This window comes from Ambystoma mexicanum, chromosome 6p (genome assembly GCF_040938575.1).
Source record: "Ambystoma mexicanum isolate Mex_15411 chromosome 6p, UKY_AmexF1_1, whole genome shotgun sequence".
NCBI classification, from domain to species: domain Eukaryota; kingdom Metazoa; phylum Chordata; class Amphibia; order Caudata; family Ambystomatidae; genus Ambystoma; species Ambystoma mexicanum.
Window position 1 is genome coordinate 645783012 of NC_090935.1, and position 26887 is coordinate 645809898.

The window sequence follows — 26887 nt, forward strand, 5'->3', positions numbered from 1 at the left end:
GAGTAATGTGGTTGCAGATTGCTTGTCTCGACTTCCGTGCTCCTCAGGTGATAGGTATGATTGTAAAAATGAAGTGGAAATGGACAGTGTCATTGCACATGTACATCCTGGTTTCACCAAGGAAGATTGGGAGGAAGCAGTCAAGGTTGATGAAGAACAGGAACAATTAAGATTAGCGATAATGAATGGTTGGAAGGAGGTTCCTGAATGCATACTACCATGGGAAGGCAAGAAGGAAGAAATGTCATGTAATGAGGGCTGTATATATCGAGGTGATCGCATTGTGCCACCCATGAGGTTGAGAGAGAAGATAATGCAAATAGCGCATGAAGGTCATATAGGGAGAAATCTCACTAAAAGAAGAGTAAGAGAAGTATATTGGTGGCCCAGGATGTGGGGTGAGCTGGAAAACATGGTGAAGGACTGCTCTGCATGTGCAGTGAGTGACAAAGGAAAAGTTGTCAGATGTACACCCCTGCAACCCATAGAGATACCGGTATCAGTGTGGACGAAGTTGGCCATTGATATATCAGGACCATTTGAAATATTGGAGCCACATAAGATTTACATCATGGTGTTGGTTGACTATACCTCTAAGTGGGTTGAGTGTGGCATTGCAGAAGAATCGATGTCGGCGATAAAAGTTAAGAAGTTTCTGGAAGAGATATTTGACAGGGAAGGAGATCCTCAGGAGTTGGTATCAGACAATGGGGTGCAATTCTTGGCAAATGATGTACAAGAGTTCCTCAAAGAAAGAGCTATTCGACATAGAACCACGTCATTATACCATCCCATGGCCAATGGATTGGTTGAGAGAATGAACAGATTTATCAAAGATACCATTCAATTAGCTGTCGCGAACAACATTTCTTGGAAAGAGACTCTTAAAGAAGCATTGCTCACTTATAAAGTCACGCCACATTCTACAACAGAAGTGGAACCATTTACATTGATGAGGGGAAGAGTGGCTACCAACAGACTAAGGCCAGCTTGGTTAACAAGGAGAAACGACAGAGTGGTAGACATGGAAGCTGTGGTACAAAGAGTAAAAGACAAACAAGCTAAATATAAGAGATATTATGACAGGCAGAAAAGCGTGAAAGAAAATACCATAAAGGAAGGCGATTGGGTGAGAGTAAAAGAGCCCAGAAAAGTCGTGAAGGGAGAATCCAAATATCGTGAACCACAGATGGTAATGAAATGTTCCGGGAAATCGGTGATATTGGAAGATGGAAATAGGTGGTCATGTGATGATGTGGTCAAAACCGATGAGAAGGCAAAGCAAGCTATAGACAATATTAAAAGAGTGGTGTGGAGCGATGGTAACAAAAGTAGAGACGATGTGACAAATGAACATGCCAATATTACGGAGGAGAGGAAGGACTATACATGTATGGCGAGAACCAGAAGCAGAGCACCATATTTTAAGAAGGACTTCATGTATTATTGATAATTTTACAACACACCTGTGTTACCCTGGAAGGCAGAGATTGCATGTATCCTTTTACTGTTTTGATTGCAGCCATGGTTATGAACTTCTAGTTAGATGTTAGTTTTGTTTTCTTATTTTTTTTGTTTGCTTTTATTTTTGTTTTTTATTTCTTTCTTCCTGGTAACTTGAGAATGTGATATTTATTTTATCAATTGTAAGGGGGGAAGATGTTATATGGTAAATAGGTGATTACATCACCATGTAGAACCTGTGCCACCTCAAGTTCCAGATGACGTTGTCTGGCGGCTCGGGCTGCGAGGCCAGCGAGATAACGACATCGGAGCTGGGTGGCTGCAGGGGAACTCTCCACAAGGAATAAACCGGCGGAATACTTAACCAAGTGTATGTTAATCGTGTCGAAGAATACTGAGTAGTTAACTTAACAATAAGTCACAGGTAATAAGTTACAGGCAGGATAAGTACATAAGGGAGGGAAGCATCCACCGTTCCCCCCTCTGTTCAGCTCATTTTCCAACTAAACAGGGAGAACCTTGGCACTCACACCAAAACATTCTAGATGGAACACTATAATACAAGCATTCCAGGCACAGGCTCACATATACTTAGGAAACAGCTAATGAACCAGGATAGGTACGACATAACAGCATACCCAACTTCTGTCGGTACTATTGGGCTGCTTAACTCGGGGCAGTAAATGCCTGGTTGCATGGGGATGTGGCACGCCCTCACATTGCAGTTGAGAGGGGATGGATGAAGGGGCGCAGGCCCAGAAAGGCACTATACAGGGGGCGTGAGGGGTGGTCCTCCCTTGAGATTCTATGGCCCACGTGTCAGGTATGGGCGGATGCACACCGGGTCATCGGGTGGGAGGCAGGCCGACCGTGGACCAGCCCATCTGGCATAATATACACCTACCTGAACTGCTAAAAATGGGGTACTGGGAGTAGGGACGTTAAAGGGATATTCATCATAGCAGATGTGATACAGGAGCTGCTCGTTCGAGACATTACAAGAAAAATACAGTCTTCTGAGTAGGAAGCAGTTTAGATATGTGCAAAAGTTCACAGCAGCATAACATTCGTATTGATCCCCTTTAAGCGGCAAGAAGTGAGCATTTGTGAAGGTAAGGTACCACTGTACTGCCAGAAGACAAACACATGCAAAAAATGCATGGGACCAAGGAAATGTAATGACCCAACTATTACACCACCATACCAAAGTAACAGTCTGATTGGCTATCTACAGAAGCAGAGAGGAAGATGGAACAGTTGCCCTTCAACATTTACTTAAACTGCTTTTCTAATGAAAACATAAGTTCTGTATTGCGTGTACAAAATGAAGACAAATATATCACAGCAAGAGTCATAAAATGTAATATCAAAGCATGAAATCAAACTTACTCCGGTAGAGCTTGAAGTTTTGATTTGGTTAATTCCTCACCTAATAAAAAATGTATAGTATTAAGACACGTATATAGAAAGTCATAAAAGTGAAGATTTATGCAACGTTGTGGAATGTGTAACCGATGTTATGGCATAAACTCTATCCGCAGATACAGAGATCTATCATGCAAAAACAGTACACTTTGTATTGATCTTATGCCCTGTGTAACAGATCTGTTTTGGAAGAGCATGATTTTCCGCCTATATATTATTCACACAATTGTATACAAAAATCTAGTGCAGAATTGCTACTTTATTCGGATGAAGTTCTCCGTGGGCCTTTGCAGAGGCTATGCCACGTCTCCGCCGTCCAACCATTCGCATATGATCACGCACTACAAACAACCATTAAAAAGGAACAGGAAGATTATGGAGGACAGATTGTAGAATAGGTTTCCCCTCAGTATGAGGCTGCAGTGACATGAGAGCAAAATCTAAACTGTATGTGCAATGGTACAGATGTATCCTTCCTTGCGTGCAGGGTGGGGGTGTAGTGTGTGAGCATTTAATGAGCCAGGAATGCAGCAGCGGTTAAACGGGGTGGGAAAGAAGGAACAAAATAGGGAAGGATGTTTACAGCAAAGAAATAGCCAGGTCCACATCATGGGGAAAGGGAAAAGGCTACATGTTTAAAAAGTGGAGAGTGACCTTAGGCTCGGAGGAGAAAAGCGGTGAAAACTGAGCAGTGCCTTTCAGTGGGAGCATAAAAGCAATGTTAAAATATATAGTACAAACAAGTCATAGAAGTGGCATAGGGAAGCGGATTGCATAAAAACATAATAAAAAATAAATTTCTAAAAGCGAGAAACAAAATGGACAAAAAAATAAATGAGTCCGACAAAGAAAGGTACGTTACAGATTGGATGGAACAATGAATATGGGAAAAAGGTAAATTGTATGATCTAGGGATTCATTAAATTATAATCTAATTAAAATAGTGTGCTAAAGTTTGCTAGAGTTTCTATATGTGTTTTTACTGCACCATGAAGGTATACCATCGGGATTCAATTTTCTTGTGATGTAAAATTAAATGTTTGAAAAATTTAAATGAATTTTTGATTAAAGTCTCATGTATTTAATGACGCTCCATTTTGAGCACTGGCGGATTTTGGCCACCTGCATGGAACCGAGTGTCACAAGGCTGAAAGGAAAATGGTGCGCTATGTGTATCCCTATTCAGTTCCCACCCTCCTGGGAACACTGAACAGCCTGCACTAGCTGTAGAAACCGTGCCTTTGGGCTTGAGAACGTCAGAAGAGAATTGCGCCTCCGGGTACTCGTGTTTGCGGCCTCCTTCGAGCTGCAAATGTTCACCAAGCGAGATTTACAGAAGGAAACCTCTACCCAATACGAGGGTGCACTAGCAGAGGCCATACTGAAGAGCAACTTGAGGTTTAGGAGAAGAACATTCTCCTGTACCCGGACAAGCAACTGTTAAAAAGAGAGCGTCATTAAACATGGTTAAAGACATTCTTGGCGGGTGGGGTGAGAGCAGACTTCCGAGTGTCTTGGAAAGAGGGAGAATACGCGCCACGGGAGCCAGAAAAGATGGGACAGAGGTTTACATCAATGCCAATCTCTGTCAGAGTGCGGGTAGGGGTTTCTCAGGCCTAATTCTATGGGGTAATCATCTTGGCATGCACTCCATCACACGGACTACTAATATTATTTGCAGGGTTACCAATCATTTTTAACAAGAATCATTTTATATTGGCCACGCGTGGACAGACTTGAAACTCAGAGCAATGTTAAATGCAGGGGACGAACAGAGGGCTGACCACGACAGTAAAGTCCCTGAAATGGATATAGTTTTATTTAATTCGTATTTGTATTTATTGTTTTATATAGCGCCTTAATCCAAGGTGCTTTACAATGAACAACCAAATATACATTAAACACGGAACAGTGGAAGCAATAACGGTAAACACGAGTCAAACCACAAAATCAGCATATAGAACAATTTACATATGAGAGAGGAGGGGGAGTGGAGAAAGAAGGGGAGAGAGAGTAGTGAGTAAAGCGAGCAGTGGGAAGAAGGGAGATTTAGAAGAGAAGGGGAAGATAAAGGGCACAGAGAAGGGTAGAAGAAAGAGGGAAATGTGGTTGCTTTGTTTTATGCAAAATGAAAAAGGTACATTATTGGAAAAAGAAAGCATGCCTTTGCAGTTATGATGATTTTGCAGCATCATTCTTCTCGGCTTCCTTAGGGTGCACATTTGGATTTTGGTTTTCTTTGCATGTGGTGGCGCTACGAAGAGAAGTGAAGGTGTATGCAGAAGAATATTTGGCGGGACTGGCAGATGTGTTAAGTGCTTATTGTTGTTTGTGTTTTCTGACACATCAACCAATGATTGGTTGATTTGCACAGACTTTCATTGCTGGGCCTAAGCAGTGGTGGGCTCTCTTCCATTGCCCACCTCCCATTTGCATATCCCTCTATTGCCACAGACCAGCAGTAGCTGCACCCGGAGCCCCCAAACTATTTTACCAGGCTGGAAAATGTCTCTTGAAGAGGCCGATACACGATGCATTATTTTTTCTCCTTCAAAGGCAAAGGCTTCAACAGATGAAAAACCTCCATTACGACCCTAGCAGCATCCACAACATTCAAACATCTTTAAGTTGCCCCGTTTTTGCATTCTTCACTAGTGGGTGGCAGAATAAAGTTTCTCAAGAATTGGGAGCAGATTATGTCAGAAAGTTGGGTCTTAACAGATAATCTCTCATGAGTTCCCTTTGTCATTCCTTCAAAAGCCCCCTCACAAACTGCTGGTTGTCTATGCCTGCCCACACCCCTTTTGCTCGAGAAATTCAGGAGCAGTGGCACTAACCCCATGCTCGCAGATCAGATAGACAGGGGCAGGAAGGTGGAGACGATTTACTGAGGTGGTGATGTCAGAGCACCAAGACAGGACAGCCAAGTCGGGAGCCACAACAGCAGAGGAACCAATGCCCGGGTCGTTGACGAGGGAACTGGCTGTTGAAAAGGAGGACGCCGGTATCGGCATGCAGCCGCACACCACATGGGCAGCAGAAAGACTGATGACAGATCCCTAGTATCAATGCAGACACCCGAAGGTGGGGAATGGCCAGGTACGATGAGCAAAGCTCTGAAGCTCCCCACGGGGTGGTGGGGAAATCGGAAAGTCAGGAAGGAAAGGACGACTACTCAACGTAACTGAAGGCAGCGACTAGATATGTAGAATGGGCAGAGCCAGAAACAGCTTGAACACAGACGAGGCAGAGGGAACGTAGGTCTTTAAACTGCATCAGACAGATCGCAAGCCAACACCACTGGAGGAACACACCCACAAGGGATGGGATTGGACTAAAGGTAGCCCCTTCAAAACAACCAAGAGGGAGGATTGAAGAAAGAGGTAAGCCGAGACAAATTTGGTTAATTAGTCATTTTTAGTGTCTTGTATTTCCTTCCCTTCCCCTTGTGTGTGTATCAACCTGCTAGTAGCTGTGATGGCAGAGTGAATGTGTAATGTATGCTAATGAGTGAAGGTTCCTAGCACTAGGTCATTTGAAGAGATACCTGGGTGGTGGGGACCGGTGGGTCTTCGTCTCATGATATGTATTTGCACTATATGTATCCAAGACCCGAATTATTGGACTACATGACACCTGAAGAGTACGTCTTTCATTGCTACACTTGCGACGAGTTGGTCTCTGTAGGGGTGGTGGGGACCTGGAAACAAAGACACCATGGTGTAAGGAGCTGTGGAGAAGAGCAGCCAAAATCAAAGACACACTGGCCGAGATGGACATTCCCACCAACCAGGGATGACATCAAGGGAAAAGGGAAAGCGCTTAAAGCAGAGAAGAGCGCTATTAATTAAAAGAACCAGGGATAAAGAAAAGTAAAGCGTCTTCAGCAGAACAGAGCGTATCAACTACAAGAAGCAGCGTAACAAGAAAGGCGTAGCGTCTTAAGCATTGCAACGCGCTATACCAGCGCCATGGGCGATCTATAAATTAAATAATGAAAAGATGAACTAGGGGGGCGCTTGAAGTCGACAGCTACAGTCTATTGGATGTTACCTAACTACAGAGGAAAATGTAAGTCTACAACTACTGGATGTGACAAAAAGAGCACTGCAATGACAAACTTGCCAACCCTACAGATTTAGGCAATAGGCTACTGCTTTTTAAGCAGCCCTACCGGCTACAGATTTCAGTGACAGATCCTACTGCTTTTTATAGTGGCAAGTAATTTATGTGACTATAGGGCAAGCTCCAGGACAAAGCATGCAATACATTAATTAGTATGTCTGTACAGTGGACTGATAGGTGATTACTTTGATTGAGCTCAGACCAATCCACTGACCTGACAGCTACATGACTCTGCCCTGCACTCTGGCCGGGACAGGCCTTAGGTGAACCACCAGTGAAGGCAAGTGGCAGAGCGTACCACCATCACACATCTGCCTATCAGACTAAGGGGGGTATCAGTCACTATGTCATTCAGTGTTCAACTTGCAATAAATGTGTACTGCCTGGGCTGCTGCTACAGAGCAGTGGCAAACGTTGCCCACGAGCTCTGTGTAATTACCTTCTGTGAAGTTAGGTAATTGAATTTGGTGTTAAGTTACCATTCAGAATTATACATTTTTAACATTTGAACATCTTTCCATATTGTGCTGTTTGATGGGTTGTGTATTTTAGAATACTTCAATGGTGCCAACAATGTATGTTATGCATTTTCTAGTGATGTCATTGTTATGGGAATTATTAATTTTTGAAACTTCAAAAATCCTACATCTTTTTGGTCACAGAATTGGCAAGTATGCAATGAACAGTGCATTACAGCTGCGATTTCACTACCAAAAGCAACGTTGTAGAAATCAACAGATGCGGACTGTGCAGAAAGCATTAGAAAGTGTTAGGCTGATGTCTGCAGGAAGAGCTAACGCTCGGCTGACTCTAGGAACAGTTCAAGAAAGCTCCTAGGCAGTGATCGCAGCGTGTCAATGAAAAGACAGTGTGAAAGGTCACACCGAGGAAAGGAAATGGAGATTTGCAGAGCAGCTCCACCTCCCGTGACGAAGTGAAAACGCGACTGTCCAGTGTGTAATGTGCTATTGAGGGATTGCTCTTGGCAAGCAAATCGCTTTAAAGTCAGGTTTTGATGGAGCGAACTCTTATCTGAACTAGGAGTTCATCTGCAAATATGATTTCAAGTAAAGTGTTTGAAATTACAATTCGAGTGAAAGGAAAAAGGAGATTTAAAAGGGGAGTTTCCAGGGGAAATGATGTTCATGCATTTTAAGTACTTTGGAAACAATGGAAATGTAGGATGTGCTAAGAAATGAATGCGATTGCGCTGTGCAGATTCAAAGATGAAAGTAACAAGAAAAGCCATTTTCAAAATTGCATGAATGTTTAAAGTAAGTTGGGGATGCTTTAGGACATTGAAATAAAGGTTCTGACTACATGTTTGTTGTTCACTAGGAATACTTTAAGATGTGAAAAAAGGTTGCACAACTTTGATGCAACACAATGTTTCAGGGGTTGCAAAATGTTGATTTAGAAATCAGTAATGTGACAAAGGTTGCACGCATTGTTAAGGAATGTTAGTTAAGTATTTATGGATGGAATTAGGGGTACCCCAGGGCGTCTCCAAATGGGATGTGTGCTAAGTAGAATTTGAGAGAGGGAAGTGGATTTTAGTATCCCTCGGGATCCTCAATTCACATGTAAATCAACATTGGGAGTAAAAAGGTCGGTACCACACTGCATTCAGGCATGAGATATGGTGTTTTGCAACTGATAAGTTTCATGGAAAAATTGGAGTTAAAAGGTTAGTACCACAGTGCATTGAAGCCTAAGACATGGTGTAGGCCACTGATATATATTGGAAGCAGTAGACTTGACTTCCTCCTTGCATGTTTAGTCGGGTTATGTTTTCATGCTGTGAGAACGGCGTTGTGTGGTTCTCCTCTTTCCCCTAGGACATGCTCTTCTTTACAGTGTATGGCCTTTCTCTTAAGATCGCGGAGACTCTGTAGATCCGTTGTCTATGTGAGTCCTGTCTACCTATGTAAGCATCTGTCTTCTTAGCACTATTTGCTCCTGGTCCTTTACGTGGTGGCAGTGTGTCTGCTGTGCTCCCTTTCTCCACCTTATTCTCTGACTTTGGTGAGAATTGTTCCTGGATTGCCTGTGTTGTCATGTGTAGTTGGGTGTGGCATTATCGTGTTTGGCAAAGGGAGGTATGTAGCGTTTTGCCCTTCTTCCCTGTGTGAGTTGTGGTGATTGTTTGCACTTCAATGTGTTTGCTAGAAAGGGAGGTGTGTAGTGTGTGCATCACCCTGCTAATAGCTGGGATGGCAGAGTGAGTGTGAAATGGATGCTTATGAGTGAAGGTTCCCAGCACTAGGTTCCAAAGCGGCCAGTTGATGAGATACCTGGGTGGTGGGAACCGGTGGGTCTTCTTCTCATGAAATATAACATATGTATCCAAGACCTGAATAAATGGACTACATGTACCTACACCGGAAGAGTCCATCTTTCATTACTATGTCATTCTTCTTGCAGACACTACAGGAAGGAAGACTTAGGACCTGTGGAAGTCTTGGGCCTATTAAGGACAGGACGGTCTGTGAAAAACTACTCCAGAGACCTCAGGAATGACAGGAAGGCAAATGACTGAGCTAGAACAACAATTCATTAATTGTTTCATACATTTAAATTTGGAATAAAAGAACCAACCAATCAGCCAGGTGTGTGTCTAATCTCACCCTTGGTGCGACACACCCTCAATCCCTTTAGTCTCTCCACAATCTGTCCCATCATTGTGGTGACTCACTAAGCGCAGAGTTGATTCATTAGACCAGCGGTGCAGGCCTGGGCTTCGGAGCAGTAACAGGGCGTGCTCCATATTGAGAAACTATTCAAAGTCCACATACAGGACAAATCATCAGCCACACTTCGCTGCCAGGGCCAGCATGTGTAGCTGGCGCAGGAGCCCCAGAAGAACATGTCCTCGTCTGCACCAGGCTATACCTCCCAGAGCCCAGCAATTTTAAGAGAAAACACGGCAGGATCTAGAGGAAGGTATGGGTATTTGACTATGCAAATCCCAGCATTTGGTGTTACAAGATTATATGAACATAGTTGTCAAATCTTCTCCTCACATATAAAAGGAAAAGTATTGCAGTCAGAGTGTCCAGGCCACCATAAGATATGCCGAAGTGAACAGTCTTAAAGTGAATTTTAAGAAAACACAATTAATGTCAGCTGGTAGGAGATGTGACGGTAAATTCTCCATCAGTAAGCGTATGGGCATGCTTGAAAGAGTGAACAATAATAGATATGTGGGTTATGATTTAACCACTGAGAATAATGATGAAATCCTGCTGAAAAACAAAAGAGCTAAAGCTTTGACCACCATGCCAGCAATAGTCTAGTTCTCTAAAATAAATTGCAGGGTATAGCCTCATCGGAGTACATCTACAAGCAGACATTGACAGCAGCCTTTCTTTATGCCCTTGAAACATCTTATGATGATCTAACTGATTGGTTGGATCGATTGGAGGGGCTAATCTGGAGGAAGTACTGGGCCTCTCTAATTATACTCCGGTTGCGGCTATACGTTTTGAATTCAGACTTATTTTGCTGTGCACGTTAGTGGATATTAATAGAGGTAAATTGTATATCAAGATGCAGCTGCCTTACAAGATAATAAGTGTGCTGCCTTACAGGTATATAAAAAGAAAATGAGGACTTGTTTATGAAAACTGGCTGGAAGCCGCATTGGGACTAGGGCGAAGGCGCCCTTTTGAAATTGTTTAAGAACTGTGAGGAAATATGGGATTGGTCAAATAGCCACAATAAGGTGGCTTGAATGAAGTCCCTTAACTCATTTGCTAAAATGCACTTTATGTTCAAAAAGCCACCGTATTACATAAAATTGTCCCCTTCACTATGAACTCGAAGAATCTTTATGTCTCTGCGACTTAATAATTAGGAGGTTTTAGATGTTAAAGGCGCATGTGGACATGCCTCCCTAAAGGAAAACACACATGTAGATTATGCAAGGATGTACAGCAAATGGAAACTATTCGACATGTTGTTACATCATACCCTGCAATGAATTCCTTATGTACGCATTATTGGGGCAGGCATGTTGAAATTTTAGATGAAATCTGTAGAGATTTATTCTCGATGAGGTGTGTGTCAGGCTATAGTCGTGGCCTGTTGAAAGCAGTAGTCCAGATTTGGAGAGGGATAGAAAGACATCTGTTGAATATAGATGAAGTTGGAGGACTGTATGAATATACTTGAATGCGATCCAAGTGCAATAGGTGTTGATAATAATATATGGATTTTTAGATTTTATGATGATTTTTGGGTAGGGATTTTTTAACACTGTAATTGTATTGCACTATATAGTAAATTTGTGTAATTAATTGTATTGTGCTCTTGAGGTAATGTATTAATGATATTGTATTAGTGTACTGTATTGACGATCAAATCGTTTGTGCTTTTTATTACTTTTGATACATGTGTGTCAAATTCTTTGAACTATATACACAAAACAAATGTGCATTGCAGGCTAAGAGAGGACTGTTATGGCGCTAGTAACAAACTAAAAGGACCACCTTTACAGAGCTCTGAGGAGGATATTACAAATAATGGGTCAACTCTTATGAGAGCATTAATTAGAAGTTACAGAAACCTTTGGAGCTTATTCAATAAGAGTATTAAGATAATGAATTGGACATCTATTAGAATAAACCTAAAATCAGTGTGACAATTTCCTAGAGTGTTATTAATCCTGCAATCCACCAGACTGCCATTGTGATCTCAAATATAAATTTGATTCTAAGAGCATTTTCACTTTCCCTTCTTTTGGCTTTCATCATTGTTTTATTATAATAATTACAGTTAACATTTGATCATAATTCCTGGAGCGTAGCATATGCAATGCAAAGAGAACAAGTCTTTAGACTACTAAAATGTCGGAAAAGGAAAACATGTCTTGACAGCAATTAGAAATTAAAATGACATTGTAATCATGCAGAACATTGAAAATAAAAACTTACTAGGTGAATTCCTCATATTCAGTGCCTAAAAAAAAATAAATAGTAATTAGTTTGACAATGAGGATAACATTGTTCTGCATTTATACACCAAATGTAAAACACCCAGAAAAACTACATGAGTGATTGATTGAGTGATATAGTACGAGCAGCACTATGTACAATTTTAAATCCCAAAGAGCACCACCGTCAACATGCAGATTCAAACTAATATAAGTTATGACATTGCTGCAAGTCTAAATTATATCAAATGAATTGATTATCGATTTACTGATGGTGGATATGACAACATGTACATTGAAAATAACTAAACTGTACTTACTGGACTGTGCCTCTGTTTTTATTGCAGTTAAATTTGAGGGGAAAGAAACAGATGGGTTTGTTTAGACGTTAAGTGAAGTGATGACTGATTTTATTGTCTTACACATTAAAGTTGAGGGATTACAGCAATTGTGGAAAGCAAACCATTTGAAACAAAGATGATTATCATCTTTATGTGGAAATCGGTGCGATAAGTGACGCATGTACAAATGAAAATGTTCCCCTTGCACAGACGTACATAGTTTGTTTGGGTAGATAGAGATGGATTTATGTAGCGCAGGAGGAGGCTCATAAGGACAATGTTGCGCAATAATACAGAAAAGGTCCATAAGTGGATTATGTTAAGGAGCTCAGGACCTATTAATTCCTCTGAAGTTTATGGCCACTTAAAATAAAGGCTGATTAATATTATACAGTTTTGGAACGTTAGACCACACTTAATGGGCAAGATGATCCCACAAGCGACTTTTAAAGCACGTTCTTTGGGGCAACAGCAGTCAACTGAAAGGACAAAAGTAATGTCAGGTGGTGAAAAGGGCATATGGCTACCAAGTTAAGAAAATATACCTTCTTAAAAGCCCTTTATTGGTTACTCATGTACAATAAAGGTGTGTTAGGGGAGTTTTCGTAAAGTCCACTTGAATTAAAACTTCATAAAATTATGCCAATGGGCTACATGTCCCCAACTCTTAGTATACGCCTGTACTACTCAAGGAACCTTGGTAGAGTGGCAGAGCAGTCAGCCTTATCATAGGAGGAAGATTTGAGCTGTAGGTAAGTACACTGAACCCAGTTAGTACAGTAATCGAATAAACACTCCCACCAATAAACTTAGATTAAAATGACAATGCATTACTTACTGTAAAAGCATTTCTGATGGTTGTATCTGCTTAGATTTGCATGCTGTGCATAGTCCGACATCCAGTGGTCACTGCGGAGTATTGCATTTTGTTTTTCGTAGTCGAAAAGGGGACGTCGACAAGGCGTGTCTGTAACACTATCCCTATAGTGACGTGCAGTGTACCCACAATCCCTCACGCGTCGAGGTCCCTCTGTTTGTATTTTTTCTGCCCTGAGGGAGCCTTATAGACGAGAGTGAGTACAGAAAAGAGAGAGATAAAAGGATGTCTATGTTCCTTCCATCCGAGCGGGGAGGAAGGGTGGGCGCATGTGAATCTAAGCAGATACAACCATCAGAAATGCTTTTACGGTAAGTAATGCATTGTCCTATAGTTTCAGGCCGGCAAGGCCAGGCCACATGTTCGACGACGCCGAAGGATCTCCTCTGTCGAAGGCACAGCCGTCGAAGATCTTGTCGGCGGGGAACAGCTTTGTCGAAGGAGGAACCTAACGTAAGGTAATGTTAAATAACGACCAAATGGTCGAGTGAATATTTAAATAACGACCAAATGGTCGAGTGAATATTTGCAATGTCTATCGAGGAGCTCCGCGTAAAGGCGACCAATATCTGGGCAGAAAAAAACTAATCTGAGGGACCTCGACGCGTGAGGGATTGTGGGTACACTGCATGTCACTATAGGGATAGTGTTACAGATATGCCTTGTCGGCATCCCCTTTTCAAGTACGAAAAACAAAATGCAATACTCTGCAGTGACCACTGGATGTCGGACTATGCACAGCATGTGATTCTAAGCAGATTAACAAACATCAGACATATATTTATTTTATTTAAAGAAGGAATGTCTTAACATACTTAGAACACTTAACAAACACACATAGGATTGCTTATACATACTTTTCATAGGGCAGGGCTTAGTTGGTAGTTGCTCATGTGTTAGGCAGAAACCTGTGCAGTTCCCTCTGGGACCACTGCAAAAGATTTAGGACTACAGGTGTTTGGCAGTAAACCCACTTGGTAGCAGTCTGTACCACACCGATTCACTTGGTAGCTGTGGCTGAGCAGTCAGACTTCCCTCAAGAAGAGTTAGGCAGCATACAGAGTATTCACAATAGGTCAAAAGAACACAATAGAACAAGTAAACACTGACCAGGGCTTGGTGTAAAAGAGATATAATTATTTATTTAAAACCACATCTAGAAAAACACACAGGGACTAATAGTAAGCAATTCAAAAACACGGTCACTAAAAGATATACACTCCCTTAGCAGAATATTAGACAAGTCTTAAGTAAAGCCCCACTTATTTTCAGACATCGGTGAGCGCTTAACGTAGATGGCACTCTAATAATTCGTTTTTAAAAGGGAGAGAGAAGCAGAGAATAAATCGAAACAGATCCCAACACTTTTTCACGAACACAACAAGAGAGGAAGGCAAAGTAAAACCATGAAGTTAGAGTTCAGTAGGCTGCATCCACTTTAAGAGGATCAAACGAAGTGTGTCCAAGGTCACACGGTTGCAGTGCACAAAAGTCTTGAAAAGGTTCAAAAAGAGTTGGACCAAGGAAAGGGACCAGTTAGGAGGTCAAGGCGGCCAGCCCAGTCCAGAAGGTTAAGGGGTTATTATTACCTTGTAGCAATCTTTAGAAAGGGAGGCCTGGCGGACAAGGTACCTTAAAGTGGTGAGAATACTCCAGCGGGGGCAGTTGTTCCTGGCAGCGGATGCAAGTCGGTGCTCCGTCCGGGGGAAGAGAAGATCTCGTCGGGGAGGAAGACAGGAGTCCGTTGCACTGCCAGGGAAGAAACCAGCCGCAGAGTTTCTCAGGTAAAAGGAGCGGTCCTGCAATTTGCGGTCCAGTGGTAAGGGGCTATCCGGTTGCCGGGGTGCTTGGCACGGGCAATTCGACCACAAGCCGGTCTGGGGTGCGAAGAGAAGAAGGTAAACTGGTTGTGCCCACCAGTCAGGGGAAGAAGCCTCTCCAGCCGGGAGATCTTCTCTGTCGTCGGGAAGTGGCGAGTCGGTTCCGCAGGGCTCCACCGGTGGTGTCGTCGTGGTAGGTCGGCTCAGCTTCTCCCTCGTCGGATTCTCAGGTCCTGTGGCGACTTCTGAAGTTCCAGTCCCCAAAGCCCTGCTTTTATGCAGCATACCCCCCATTCACTCAGCCTAGCTGTCAATCAAACATGCTAAGTGGTAACTCAGTCCAGGGTGCCTAAACCCCCTCCGACACCCCCTGTGGTACCCAGACAGAGTGGCACCACTTTTGGAGGCTTCTGCGGAGAAGCCCGCCAAAAAGTGGAAGAAAGGGCTCGACTTGGGTTGGGGTCACAGAAGAGAACACAAACGCCATTTTAGAATCGAGTCCTGGCAAAAAATACCAACCGGCGAATTAATATTAAATAAATAACCCGGCGGTATGTTCGAGGCTATGAGAATTAAATAATTAAAGTTGGTAGCCTCGAACAATGGGAAAATCCCATAGGGATATATTCGCGGTCGAATATAAAAAGTAGTATCCACTGCCACCAGCCAAAACTCGATCAGGGGGGAGGGAGCCGTACCCCCTCAACTAACAGACCCCGGGGCAATCGAATTGCCCCGACCAGTACGTCCACAATATGATGGTTTGTACCGGTTTCTTTTAATAATTTGAGACTAGTAAAGCCAATGGTGACTTTACATGCCCTGGGAGACAGTAGCCATTCCAGGGTATGGAGTCTATGTTGGGGTGTCACTATAACACCCCTGTGTCACTGCACGGAGGGTGCTGTGTAACACACATAGTAAAAACACATGAGACCCTATGGAGTAAAGGACCCCATAGCCCATAAAACACATTAACAGTCAAAGGAACACCATAAATCATGTCCAAGAGTGGGAGAAAAAGAGTATCACTCTTGGCAGGAGAAAAAAACAAACTCCAGAAAGCCAGCAAAGCTGCTGGGGGACTCACTAGGTTAGGAAATTCAGCTTAAAGAGAGAATTCTCCCTAACATCATGCTACAATTGTTACAGAGTTTGACACTAAGGACAGTTCCAACGTATTATCGGTACGACCGTGCACTCGGGCACAGACAAATATTTACAGTAATTGTATTTAGTTAGCAAAACCACATAAGATAAAGTATTTTAGAAGTAAAAAATGTTGGTTAGTTAAACATTAGCAGAGCTTAAGGTTCTAGAGGTGTTTTCTCTGCAAACTAAAGCTTTTAAAGTTTGATCCCTAATTCTATGCAAAAGTCAGTTCGGAGAGGGCTCAAAGTCTTACAAAGCGGCACAACAGCCAAGGTTCCTGGGATACTTTCAGTGTCTAGACATGGATGCTAGAAGAATTAACACAATGTTGAAGACCCTGTTAAAGGACTAACTAAAGGAGCACAAGCCAGCAGCTTTCGTCTGAGGTAAGAGTAGACACCCTGGACACCTCTTTGTGTACGCCAACACTCTGGAGCGACTTCTTGGTTTAAGGTAAGCAATACCTTTTCACCCCACAGTACCTTAAGTTAGAAGAAATGTTCGTGGCTGGATCCTTCTCTGTGCAGCAGCGACCGAAACGGTCTCTGGCTTCCTCGGTCTGGTGATGAAAGGGAGGACTTTGAACAGGATGTCTCAGAAGCAGTTTCGAGAGAGGACCATTGGCATGTATTTCTTCAAAATAATGAAACAAATGATGGTGCCAGGATAGCGACAGCAACTGGTAGAAAAAAGGCAGAAGGTAATATATCAAATCATAATTTTTATTTTATTTAGATTTGAGTGTAAACATCATCATTAGACATCTTTAATTCATTTTTTATAAAAAAAAACATCCTAAATTTCAGGCATTCTTACATTCATTCAGCTAATTCAGATCCTAAAACATTTGAATTAAATTATTTTAAGAATTTAAGAAAGTTCAAATTCAATTCCATTGCGTTGCTAATAATAGTTCACTCCAGACAAAATATCGACTATTAGTGCCCATATATATGAATCTTCTTTATCAAACAGGCTTCCTGGTAAATAGTTTTTGACTTGGGTGATTATATATGTCTTCATCAGGATTGGATGAAAGTTTAACAAAATTCTGAGAACCACATAAGGTTCGCCGTCTAGTTTGTGCTTCGACAACCTCCGATATATGTCAGAGGTGCTGAATATGGTTTAAGTTTCAATAGTCTCTGGTGTACATCAGAGATGCTATGGTTAAGCCAACCCTTCAAACCGAAGGCTTTTATCACACCGGCTAAGTTTTCATCAGAGAAAAAGGCAATCTGCCTCTAATGCAATCTTCTTAGATCTTATTCACCCGCCTCATGTGTACACACAAACGGGATGCAGAAGCAATGGGTGAGAGACACAGTTCCCTCCGTGTTGGGGCTCCTATTCCGGGTGTGGTTACGATCTCACACCAAGTTCCAAATCGGACGCGGATCACAATAACTTCCGAGAAACCGAGGCGACTCATTAGAGGCAGATTTCCTTTCTCTCTGATGAAAACTGAGCTGGAGTGAACTATTATTAGCAACGCAATGGAATTGAACTTGAACTTTCTTAAATTCTTAAAATAATTTAATTCAAATGTTTTAGGATCTGAATTAGCTGAATGAATGCCTGAAATTTAGGATGTTTTTTTTTATAAAAAATGAATTATTTAAAGATGTCTAATGATGATGTTTACACTCAAATTGAAATAAAATAGAAATTATGATTTGATTTATTACCTTCTGCCTTTTTTCTACCAGTTGCTCTCGCTATCCTGGCACCATCATTTGTTTCATTATATGGCCTTACCTCAAGGTGCCAGTGACTTTTGAGGTTCCCACCTTTTGGTTGATTTGGCATGTATTTCTTCACCTACTCTGGTCAGTCTGCGGTTGTGGAGCCTTTTCGCAGCACCAACAAAGGACAGTCTTCACTCGGTCAATCTTCTTCGATTCCTGGAGTCCTGCAGTCTGGTGAGGAGACTTGGATGAGTCAGATTGTGTCTCTGGAGGTTCACCTGGAGCTCAGCAAAGACTTGGACGGATTTGGCATCGGCAAGACGTTGCACTACAAATGGGTCGGAGGGCTCCTGGTATTCGCGGTCTGCAGCTCTGGAAAAGCACAGTACCTCGGGAGATGGCTCAGATTATAGTTTGTCTCAAGGCTGGTTGGTCCCACCAGTCAAAGGGATGAAGTCGTCCTCTTCGGAGCTCCTCTGTCACATAGCACATGGGGTCAGGACAGCAGTGGTCACTTCACAGTGTTTCAAAGGGCCTAAGGCATTTCTGGTCATCTTCTTCTTCGGTTACTTCAAGTTCCAGTGGTCGACTTGTCTTTCACCTCACGAACCTCACCTTTCATTAGGTTTCAACACACACTCTTCTACAATCTCTCTCAGCAGTTTACAGAAAGGGGCGGGTCGCTGTCCAATCAGACAGCCAGACCCACAGTGGGCACTGGTTCCATTCAGGCACTCAGTCAGACAAAGGGCAGCGGAGGGAAAAACTCCTCCCCCACTTCCTGCATGCCCCGACACACTGGATCCTTGGCAGGGATACCCAAGGGTTCCCGCCAAAGGCAAAAACACACACAGACCTCCCCCACGCTGGAATTGGTGGAAAAAAGGAGCCACCATGTTAGAACATAGGTGAACATAGGTGACCCTATTGAGCACAACCGAGATTGTGAATAGAGTCTGTGGTAAAAAATAGCACAATAGATGTGAGGAAATGGGGAGCTGGTGTAAGGCATGGGGAGTTTTGGCTAATACACCCTAGCGGTGTGGTGTGTTCGGACCCCGGACAGCATTGAAATATGTTTCCCATGCTGCTTGCAGCAGCATGGTGTTTGGAGAAGCGTGTGGGGAATGTGTGCATGCACGCGAGACTGAGCTCTTATAATCTCCTCCCCTCAGTTAAGTGATAGAGTGTGCGAGCAGAGCATGGGTCGTCGAAAGGCTAACGGAGATCACTGAATGGAAGCATGCGTTTGCTATGCTTACCAGTCGCTATTGTCCGTTTAACTTATTTGCCGCACAACGATATTTGCCCGCTAAACTTACTTGCCACACAAACTCCATTATGTTGCCTTACGTGTGGGGGTAGAGTACAAGGACCTCATACCACCTTAAAAGGCACACACGTCCAGTTGGGGCTATTCAGTCCTGCATTGCAAGGAATTCACTTGCCTTTAATGAGAAAAAGACTGAGATACTCATTCTTGGTACTGGTGCCAAATTGAAAAAATTGGATTCTCAATATGGTAATAATATTCATGTCTCCGAGCATGTAAAGACACTGTGGGTGTTTTGCGACTTTCAATTAACTTTCAAGAAGCATGTCTGTTATTTGAGCTCCTCTTGCGCATATATGATACTTTTTAGGCAAATGTGACCCTATCTGTCAGAAAAAAAACAAACACAAAATTTGATTACTGTAATAGCCTTCAGGGTGGTACTACTGAGACAAATGTCAAAAGGCTACAAATAATTCGAAACAGAGCAGTTTGTGGGGTGGAGCAATGGGCTCATTTCTACAGCCCACCAGAACCTGCACTGGCTCCCTGTTAATCAGATAATTCATTTTAAGGCTGCTTGTTTAGTTTATAAAGGTTTGGCCGATGCTCCCCCCATATCTCGAATAAGGAGATCACCGATTAGGCGCACTTTGCACTCAAACAAAGATACATACTTGGCTCAACCTTGCTTCTCCTTAAAGAGAATTGGAGGGTCCAGTTTTGACTCAAGGGCCGCAAGCACTTGAAATGCCTTGTTGTGTTTGCTTAGATCTGTCCCATCAATGGCACAATTTAAAAAGGGTTTTAAAACATTGGTCTTTGATAAAGGAGCTGAACGACGATCTGTGATTCACCCTTGATGCCTTTTCTTCTTTGTTGTATGCTTCTGTGAGCGATTTGAGGCGGACAAGCGAGTTGGCGCAGTAAAAAATACCTATAGAACAGAATGCGCTCAGTGACACACTGCATTCTATGTGGCTGCTTAACTGTGTTCATGTTTGTTAATTTGCAATGTGTACTGTAATGTCTAGTTAAGAGTTCAGGAGGAGCTCTCACTCTTAAATAAGAACGAGTGTGAACTAGGATGTAGGAGAGTGATTACAGGTGTGGTGTCCTTAATTAACAAGGGCCCAGTTAAGTAAAGCAAAAGGGGCCATTCTGGATTGGTCCCACAAGGTTTTTGTTGTGTATGTCTCTTTCTTAAAAACCCCAATACATATCCAACACAAGTTACCCTAACCGTCCATCTGGTTTTCCATCTCACCCATTCCCCATCCAAACCTTCTCCTTAACACTCTTTCCCCTCATTGGCTGCCTCGTGGTTACCTGTTTTTTGGGAACCAGGTGGGAGGGTCAACTACCATTTGGCTTCCGTGGTCAGGAAGGAGTTGCGAGATACTCGAAGGGTGTGACAGTAGAACACGTCCACTGCCACCAGCCATAACTAAATGGTTGCCTATGTGATGGAAAAGTCACAGGAGCAGAGAGAAGGGGGGATACTAGGTATCCCATTGGCACTCCACCCAAGGTGGTGTGTGCCAATCTCTCATAGTATAAAGTTTTAGGAGGGATACAAAGTATCCCTGTATCCTTAAGAACTGTAGTTAGTAAGGATAAGACAAGAATCTCAAAAGAGAACCCAAAGAGTTCCCAGCAATACTGCCCATAAGGATTTGTGTGCTGCAAAAGTAAAACACAGATGCCTTAAAAGAGATATGGAGGAAAGTAGACTCCATAGTAACGGTAAAACACAGAGAACAGAGTTCAAAAAGACATAAGAATGAATGAGTGAAAAAAGGCTCCACTCATTCAGGATATAAAGAAAAAGGTCCAAATGTCCAACAAAAAGTGCTGGGGGTCTCACTAGGAGAGGGGATGAAGCATGAAAATTATAAATCACCCTAACAAGGTTTTGTTGGCACAATTTATGTGATGTATCCCCCGCATCACAGTGTTCTTCTTTGGTTACATGTAAAATCCTGAATCATAGTAAACTCTTTTTCAAATACAAATACATATATCTTTAAGACCCCATATTTTTCTTGCTAGAATTATGATCATACATGTAGCATGGCAGCAAACAAAGGAACCTGTTGCATGCGCCGTAGCAAGAGGTATATATGAATAGATAGCAGGGCTTCTCCTCATGAAGAAACAAAACTGAATCTGATGAATTTGAAGAGCAATATCAATATCGGTTATTTGCTTTACAATCCCATAAACCATCTCCTGAATAAAGACTATTTTTGTTTAATTCTTCTCTTACCTAGAAGGAAGTTTCTGGCAGCCTGCTTTTAGTGATTTAGCAGGAGAACCATACATGAAATTTAAATATGTTCTGGCAGCTGAGGTATCCCACAATGAACTGCACGCCTGTATCAACTGAATGGATGTAAACAACAGTAAATCAAACCAAAACACTAAAAAAGAAACTATTCCTCAAAAACTCAAGAGAAAAACCAGAGGCGCACTGAATTAACATCAAATGAACCGCAACCAGAATTTGCCTGCCAAGATGAGAGGATCTATTCTGCCAATGTTTAACAGTTTCATAGTTGGAAAGTAACAGTAAACAACATCTCCAGAAAGAATATATAAAAACACAAGAAGCGCCTCTGGCCATTGAAGAACGTTGCTAGGATGCTATGTAACTGGTAAATGGTCTCTCACATGCTGCTTGATTGTGGGAGACAGATCACCCACATGACCAATATTGCCTGATGGTGGTGATATTGAACAGCCCGATTGAAGAATGGGGGCAGGGGGAACACAAGTGAACACCCAAAACGTTAAAAAGGCCCTACTTGAGACCATTCATTTGTCTTTGCCAAATGTCACAAAGACAAATGATGGAAATATTTTTCCTGCTTGGGAAGCAAACTCCAACTACCTTTGCGGCAAGCAAAATCTTCCCCGGTAATTTGTCAGACTTCCTTCTGGATTCCTAATGAAGCAGAGGAGCCAGCCTGCAGCTGTATTGTCACACGTTAATGGAGGAAAAGAATGGGCAGGAAAAATATGTTCACGAAAACATAGAATGTTTATTCGTTTTTCTATTGTATTTCACACGGCATAGAGAACGCGTCAAGCCTGACAGAGGTACAAAAGAAAGCTTAAAAGTAGTTTGGTGGAGTCCACAGCTCACCACAATCAAAACATGCAATGCTGCTGTTTTGGTAATGCATCGGCCCTTACTCAGGACAAGACAGACACATTTAAAAGTGTAATCAAAGGTAAAGGCATAAAGGAGACAACTGACAATTTCCGGGGGCCCTAAATAGTGAATGAAAACTACCAAAGTTGAAAGAAAATATGGCACACAAAGTCAAGTATGAATTAAAAAAACAAGATTGAAGATTTTGCCACAGTATTTACTAAATTGGTGGAGTTGTCCTCATGAACGATCAGAGGCAAGGATGTATATTCAGTTTTTTTGATTGCCAACATTAATACAAGAGTTAGAAATGCAGCCTCAGAGTCAACAATGGCAGTACATTCGAGAGGATCAAGTTTTACAACATAGTTTTTTTCAATTACCTAGTTTCCCGTATATTTGATGCCACCTGAAATTCTGATGGATTTTATCAACATGAAATCTTTCTTTTCTCTGGAAAATCTATACGCCACACAGCCCACCAGCAGACATTTCTCCACAGAGATACAGAAGGAAACTACAAATATGCACATTTTTGCTGGAAAACATTGATTTCAGCTTCCATATAATTGGTGTACTGTATCGTCATGCAGGGAAGGACAAGTTACTGGGTTTTAATAGGAGGTCTTACCATGGCTGAATATACATGTATGTGCCGAATTACTGCATGGAATATACCCTATTGTCATAGCTATTTAATTAATTTATTGGACCTTTGTATGCACCTATACACAGGTGTTTCCAGGTGCCACAAGGCAAGAGGGGGCGGAGGTAGTGGACATGGGAATCAAAAAAGTAGAACAAACAAAGAACGGTTGGTTATATTGGCCTTGTGACAAGGAGCAGGGGGTAGAGGGAGAAGTGCAAGAGTGGGGTACCCCCAAGGGTGGGGGCGTGCAGGTTCTGGGAGGACCAAGGCAGCAAGTGCAAGGGGAAGGGCAGTGGGAGGATGAGTGTGGTGGACAGGGAGGACCAAGTTGGGCCAGTCCAGGGAAGCGAGCCCAGGGGCAAGTGCTGGCAAAGGATGCTAGGGGGACTGGTAGGGGGTGGTCTGATCCCTGTATGACTCTGAAGGGACCAGGACCCAGTTGCAGCGGCAAATGAAGAGTTAGCAAGGGAGGGGGAGAGGGAAGGAAGAAGGGGAAAGGAAAATCTTGAGAAGTTTCCAGGACTTAAGACGATCCGGCTCAAGTCTGACGGGGGCAGGGAGGCCGTTCCAGAGGGAAGAGCCAGCCGAGGAAAGGGATCTACCTGCCATTCTCTTCTTGGAGAAGCGTTTGACCTGCAGAGAGTTGGAGCCAGAAGACCAAAGGATTGTGGCCGAGAGGTATTTAGGGAGAGAAGCTGGATGTAAAGAGGTCCCAGGCCCCAGACAGCATTGTGGATGATGCAAAGGGTCTTGAATTTGATCTTTGCGGTGGGGCCAGTGGAGAGATTTTAGAGCTTGAGCGATGCGGTGCCTGGGATTGAGGACAAGGATAAATAAATCCTGCAGTCCTATTCTGGATTAGCTGGAGTGGGCAAAGGGAGGAAAGAGGCAGGTTGAAGAAGGTTGAGGAAGAGGCTGTTGCAGTAGTCTAGCCTAGAGAGAACTAGGGCTCTGGAGACACTGAGCTTCTGGGGGAAGGTGAGGCCTTCTTGACAAGGTCTGTGATGTGTGGAGAGAAAGAGAGAGAGAAGTCAAAGATGATCCCAAGGTTTTTTGCCTCACAGGTGGGTGAGGGGATGGGACCCAAGGAGTAAGGTCAGAGGGGGGTGGGGGGGTAGGAGGGGAAGACAAGGCACAGGCGTCCCAATGAGTGGGATCTCAGTCTTACTGGCATTAAGGCAGAGCCCCATGCCTGAACAGCAGTCAGGCAGTCAGGTATGAGGAGGAGGAGGGGAGATAGGGGAAGGCAGCTTGAAGGAGAGTTGTGTGTCATCTGAGTAACACTGGAAATGAGGTGAGAAAGTGGAGATCAGGTAGGCCAGAGGGGCCAGGTAGATGTTGAAAAACCATGGTGATAGGATGGAGCCCTGAGGGACGCCACAGGTAGAGTGTGGTGGAGGAGAGAAAAGGACCCATTTGCACTTGGAAGGGTCTGTTTGAAAGGAAGGAGGTAAGCCGCCCCAGATCAATGATGACCTTTTTCAAGAATTTTTAAAACCATAAGCAACACAGGTTAAATAAAAGTTCTGCAGACTATGTTAGATATTCAACCCCAACAACACAACCAACCAGTAAATGTGCAATCCATTACTTACCGACACACACGGAGAGAGAGTGATGTTTCCTATTGATACTCTTAAATCATCTAAAGAAGGACCTGTGTGTGAATATCCATTGTTGTCTGTGACTGGTTTGATTTCTACATGAAACCTCTTTGGTTCATCATCGCCCGACTCAGAATCACTAGATGAGTAGAAGTTGTTCCCTTTGATATGTTTTCAACAATTAAGGAAGTGCTTTATACAAAATTTAAGATTGCAACATCATATCGAACAGCAACATTCCCAATGCAATTCAGGTACAAGTTTCACCTGCCACCCTCGGTTCATCAGGAAAAAAACTCTGAACGGAGAAGGATTAGAGAACTGTCCTAGAATAACATGAGCACATATGATGACATTTGTGAACGGATTTTAGGAGGCCATCCTGAACAGGGGAAACTCTGGGAGCTTAGACAAACCAATCAAGGTAAGTGTGGAAGAGTGGTCAAGGCTACTCTCAAGATAGGTGAGAGGGGTCAGGGGTCCAAAATGAGCCCACACGGTGAAATACACAATGAGTCTGCCTAGACAGGTAAGTATAAAAGTACTCTATTGTTGGACCAAAAAGATACTATAACACACTATACAAATTAATCAAGCAGGTCACACAATACTCTGAATATAAAACATGTATACAGTCACAGTTGGTTAATACAATGCATACCTTTCAGCAATGCATCTGAAAGGGAAGATAAGTAATTAGGCAATTGTATAACCAGTCCACATGAATAGAAGCCCTAAATTGAATGGGGCCTTCTGCGAAAAGTTCACACAGTACCTTTAGAAGATGGGACAAAGTTAGGAAATGCTCCTGTGGGTATGAAGAGTGTTCCAGAAGTCCTTGAAAGGGATTTACAGTTAAGTAAAGTACTTTTCATAAATTCTAGAGCAGCTTTTTTCAGCAAACATTTAAAAAGCAATGGAATGGAATATAAATCAAAGTTCTTCACAAACTTTAGAATGGAGGAGTTAGGGGCACCAGTAGTTATTGAGACTATTCACCGCCCTTAATTCGATTTTCTCAAAGCACTTGGTAAGTTGACTAGGGGTCGCTGGAGGTAGGCTTTCCCGCCTTTGGATCCAGTAGAAGATGCCCAGGAGTTGCGGTTGTAAGAAAGTTTCCTGTTGGGTTCAGGAGCTGAGTGCAACCCTTTCCAGCAAAGAAATGCAGCAGGCACTGATGCAGGGCTCTTCAGGACACTCTACCAGATGGGGAAGGCTGGTTCCACGACAGTCATCGCACACAGGTGACAGCAGGTATCTCACTAGTAGCGACAGCAGTCATCTCCCCTCCCCCCTTCTTGCACTTACGTGATCTGAATGAAACAAGGCCTAGTAAGATCATTGTTTTGTTCTCCTTTTGCTTCCCCCTACTTATCTTGTCACGCCTAGAAACACTTGTGTACAGGCGTGTTATAAATGCCATATCATATCTTACCAATTCTTCCAGAAAAGGACCTGTCGATGATTGGACGCTGAAACTTGGCAGGAAGAAGACCAGTAGACTAGCTGGAGACCCCGAAGTTCCAGGCAAAAACACGGAACGGCAACGCTTTTGGCATGGCAGCTCAAAACATTGCTGGTCAGTCCAACGGCTGGTCCAAGGGCACTTCCAAAGGCTCCATGCTGCAGGATCTTGAGAAGGCGTCAAGACTGGTCGGTCCAACCAGTCCAAAGGGTCAAAGCACCAGCAAGGGTCTTCTGAGATCTGGAAGCCCAGAGAGCGTCACCGGAACAGCAGCAAGAATGGTTGCCAGGCCTCTTCAGGATTCATCCGCGGATCTTCCGTCATCTGCACAGCTACACAGGATACTTGGCTCCTCCTTCTGATCTTCTGGAGTGGCTGCAGGACTTCTCTTATCCTTAATTCAGGTGAGTGATCAAACTCAACCATCCAACGGCAAGGATCTGCACCACTCGGGCACACCAGCAGTGGTCCAATCATAGACCACTGGGGGGCTGACTCATGCATGCACGCTAGACTCACTGGTATCAGTTTGTGGACTGGGACCAGATAGTCCTAGCCTACTTCCTGGGTCCATACACACAACATGCACTAGCCCGTGAACACAGCAGCTTTCCCGGGCAAATGCATGACCATAAAAGGGTATTCCTGACCTGAGGAAGCAGGAAGAAAGCCAAAGAACAAAATGGCCAAAGAATAAGCGAATAATCTTGTGGCACAGCCATTTTAGGACACTAGCCACTGTTAGTAGCCAAACGCAATAAACGCGAATGCGATAACTAAAAATACAGCAAAAATGGTAAAAACGTAACTGCTTGCTGCCACTTGTCTTTATGGACATTCAAAAGTATCCAAAAATCTCTTTGGAAAAAGTCTAGGGTGATACAAAAATATGCACCCTGCGCTGCGTTGAAAGA

At 43.1% G+C, this 26887-nt stretch overlaps 1 protein-coding gene across 2 annotated transcripts in view; it reads right to left on the bottom strand.

Annotated features, from left to right (window-relative positions):
* The window catches only part of FCHO2 (FCH and mu domain containing endocytic adaptor 2), a 1284287-nt gene that overhangs the window by 570393 nt on the left and 687007 nt on the right, over positions 1-26887 (bottom strand). For both annotated transcript variants that reach the window (XM_069627506.1, XM_069627507.1), the window contains exons 13-15: positions 24500-24673; positions 11949-11973; positions 2854-2893 (exon numbers count right to left, since the gene is read on the bottom strand). In XM_069627506.1, coding sequence (XP_069483607.1) covers positions 2854-2893; positions 11949-11973; positions 24500-24673 — 239 coding nt within the window. The remainder of the gene's footprint in view (positions 1-2853; positions 2894-11948; positions 11974-24499; positions 24674-26887) is intronic.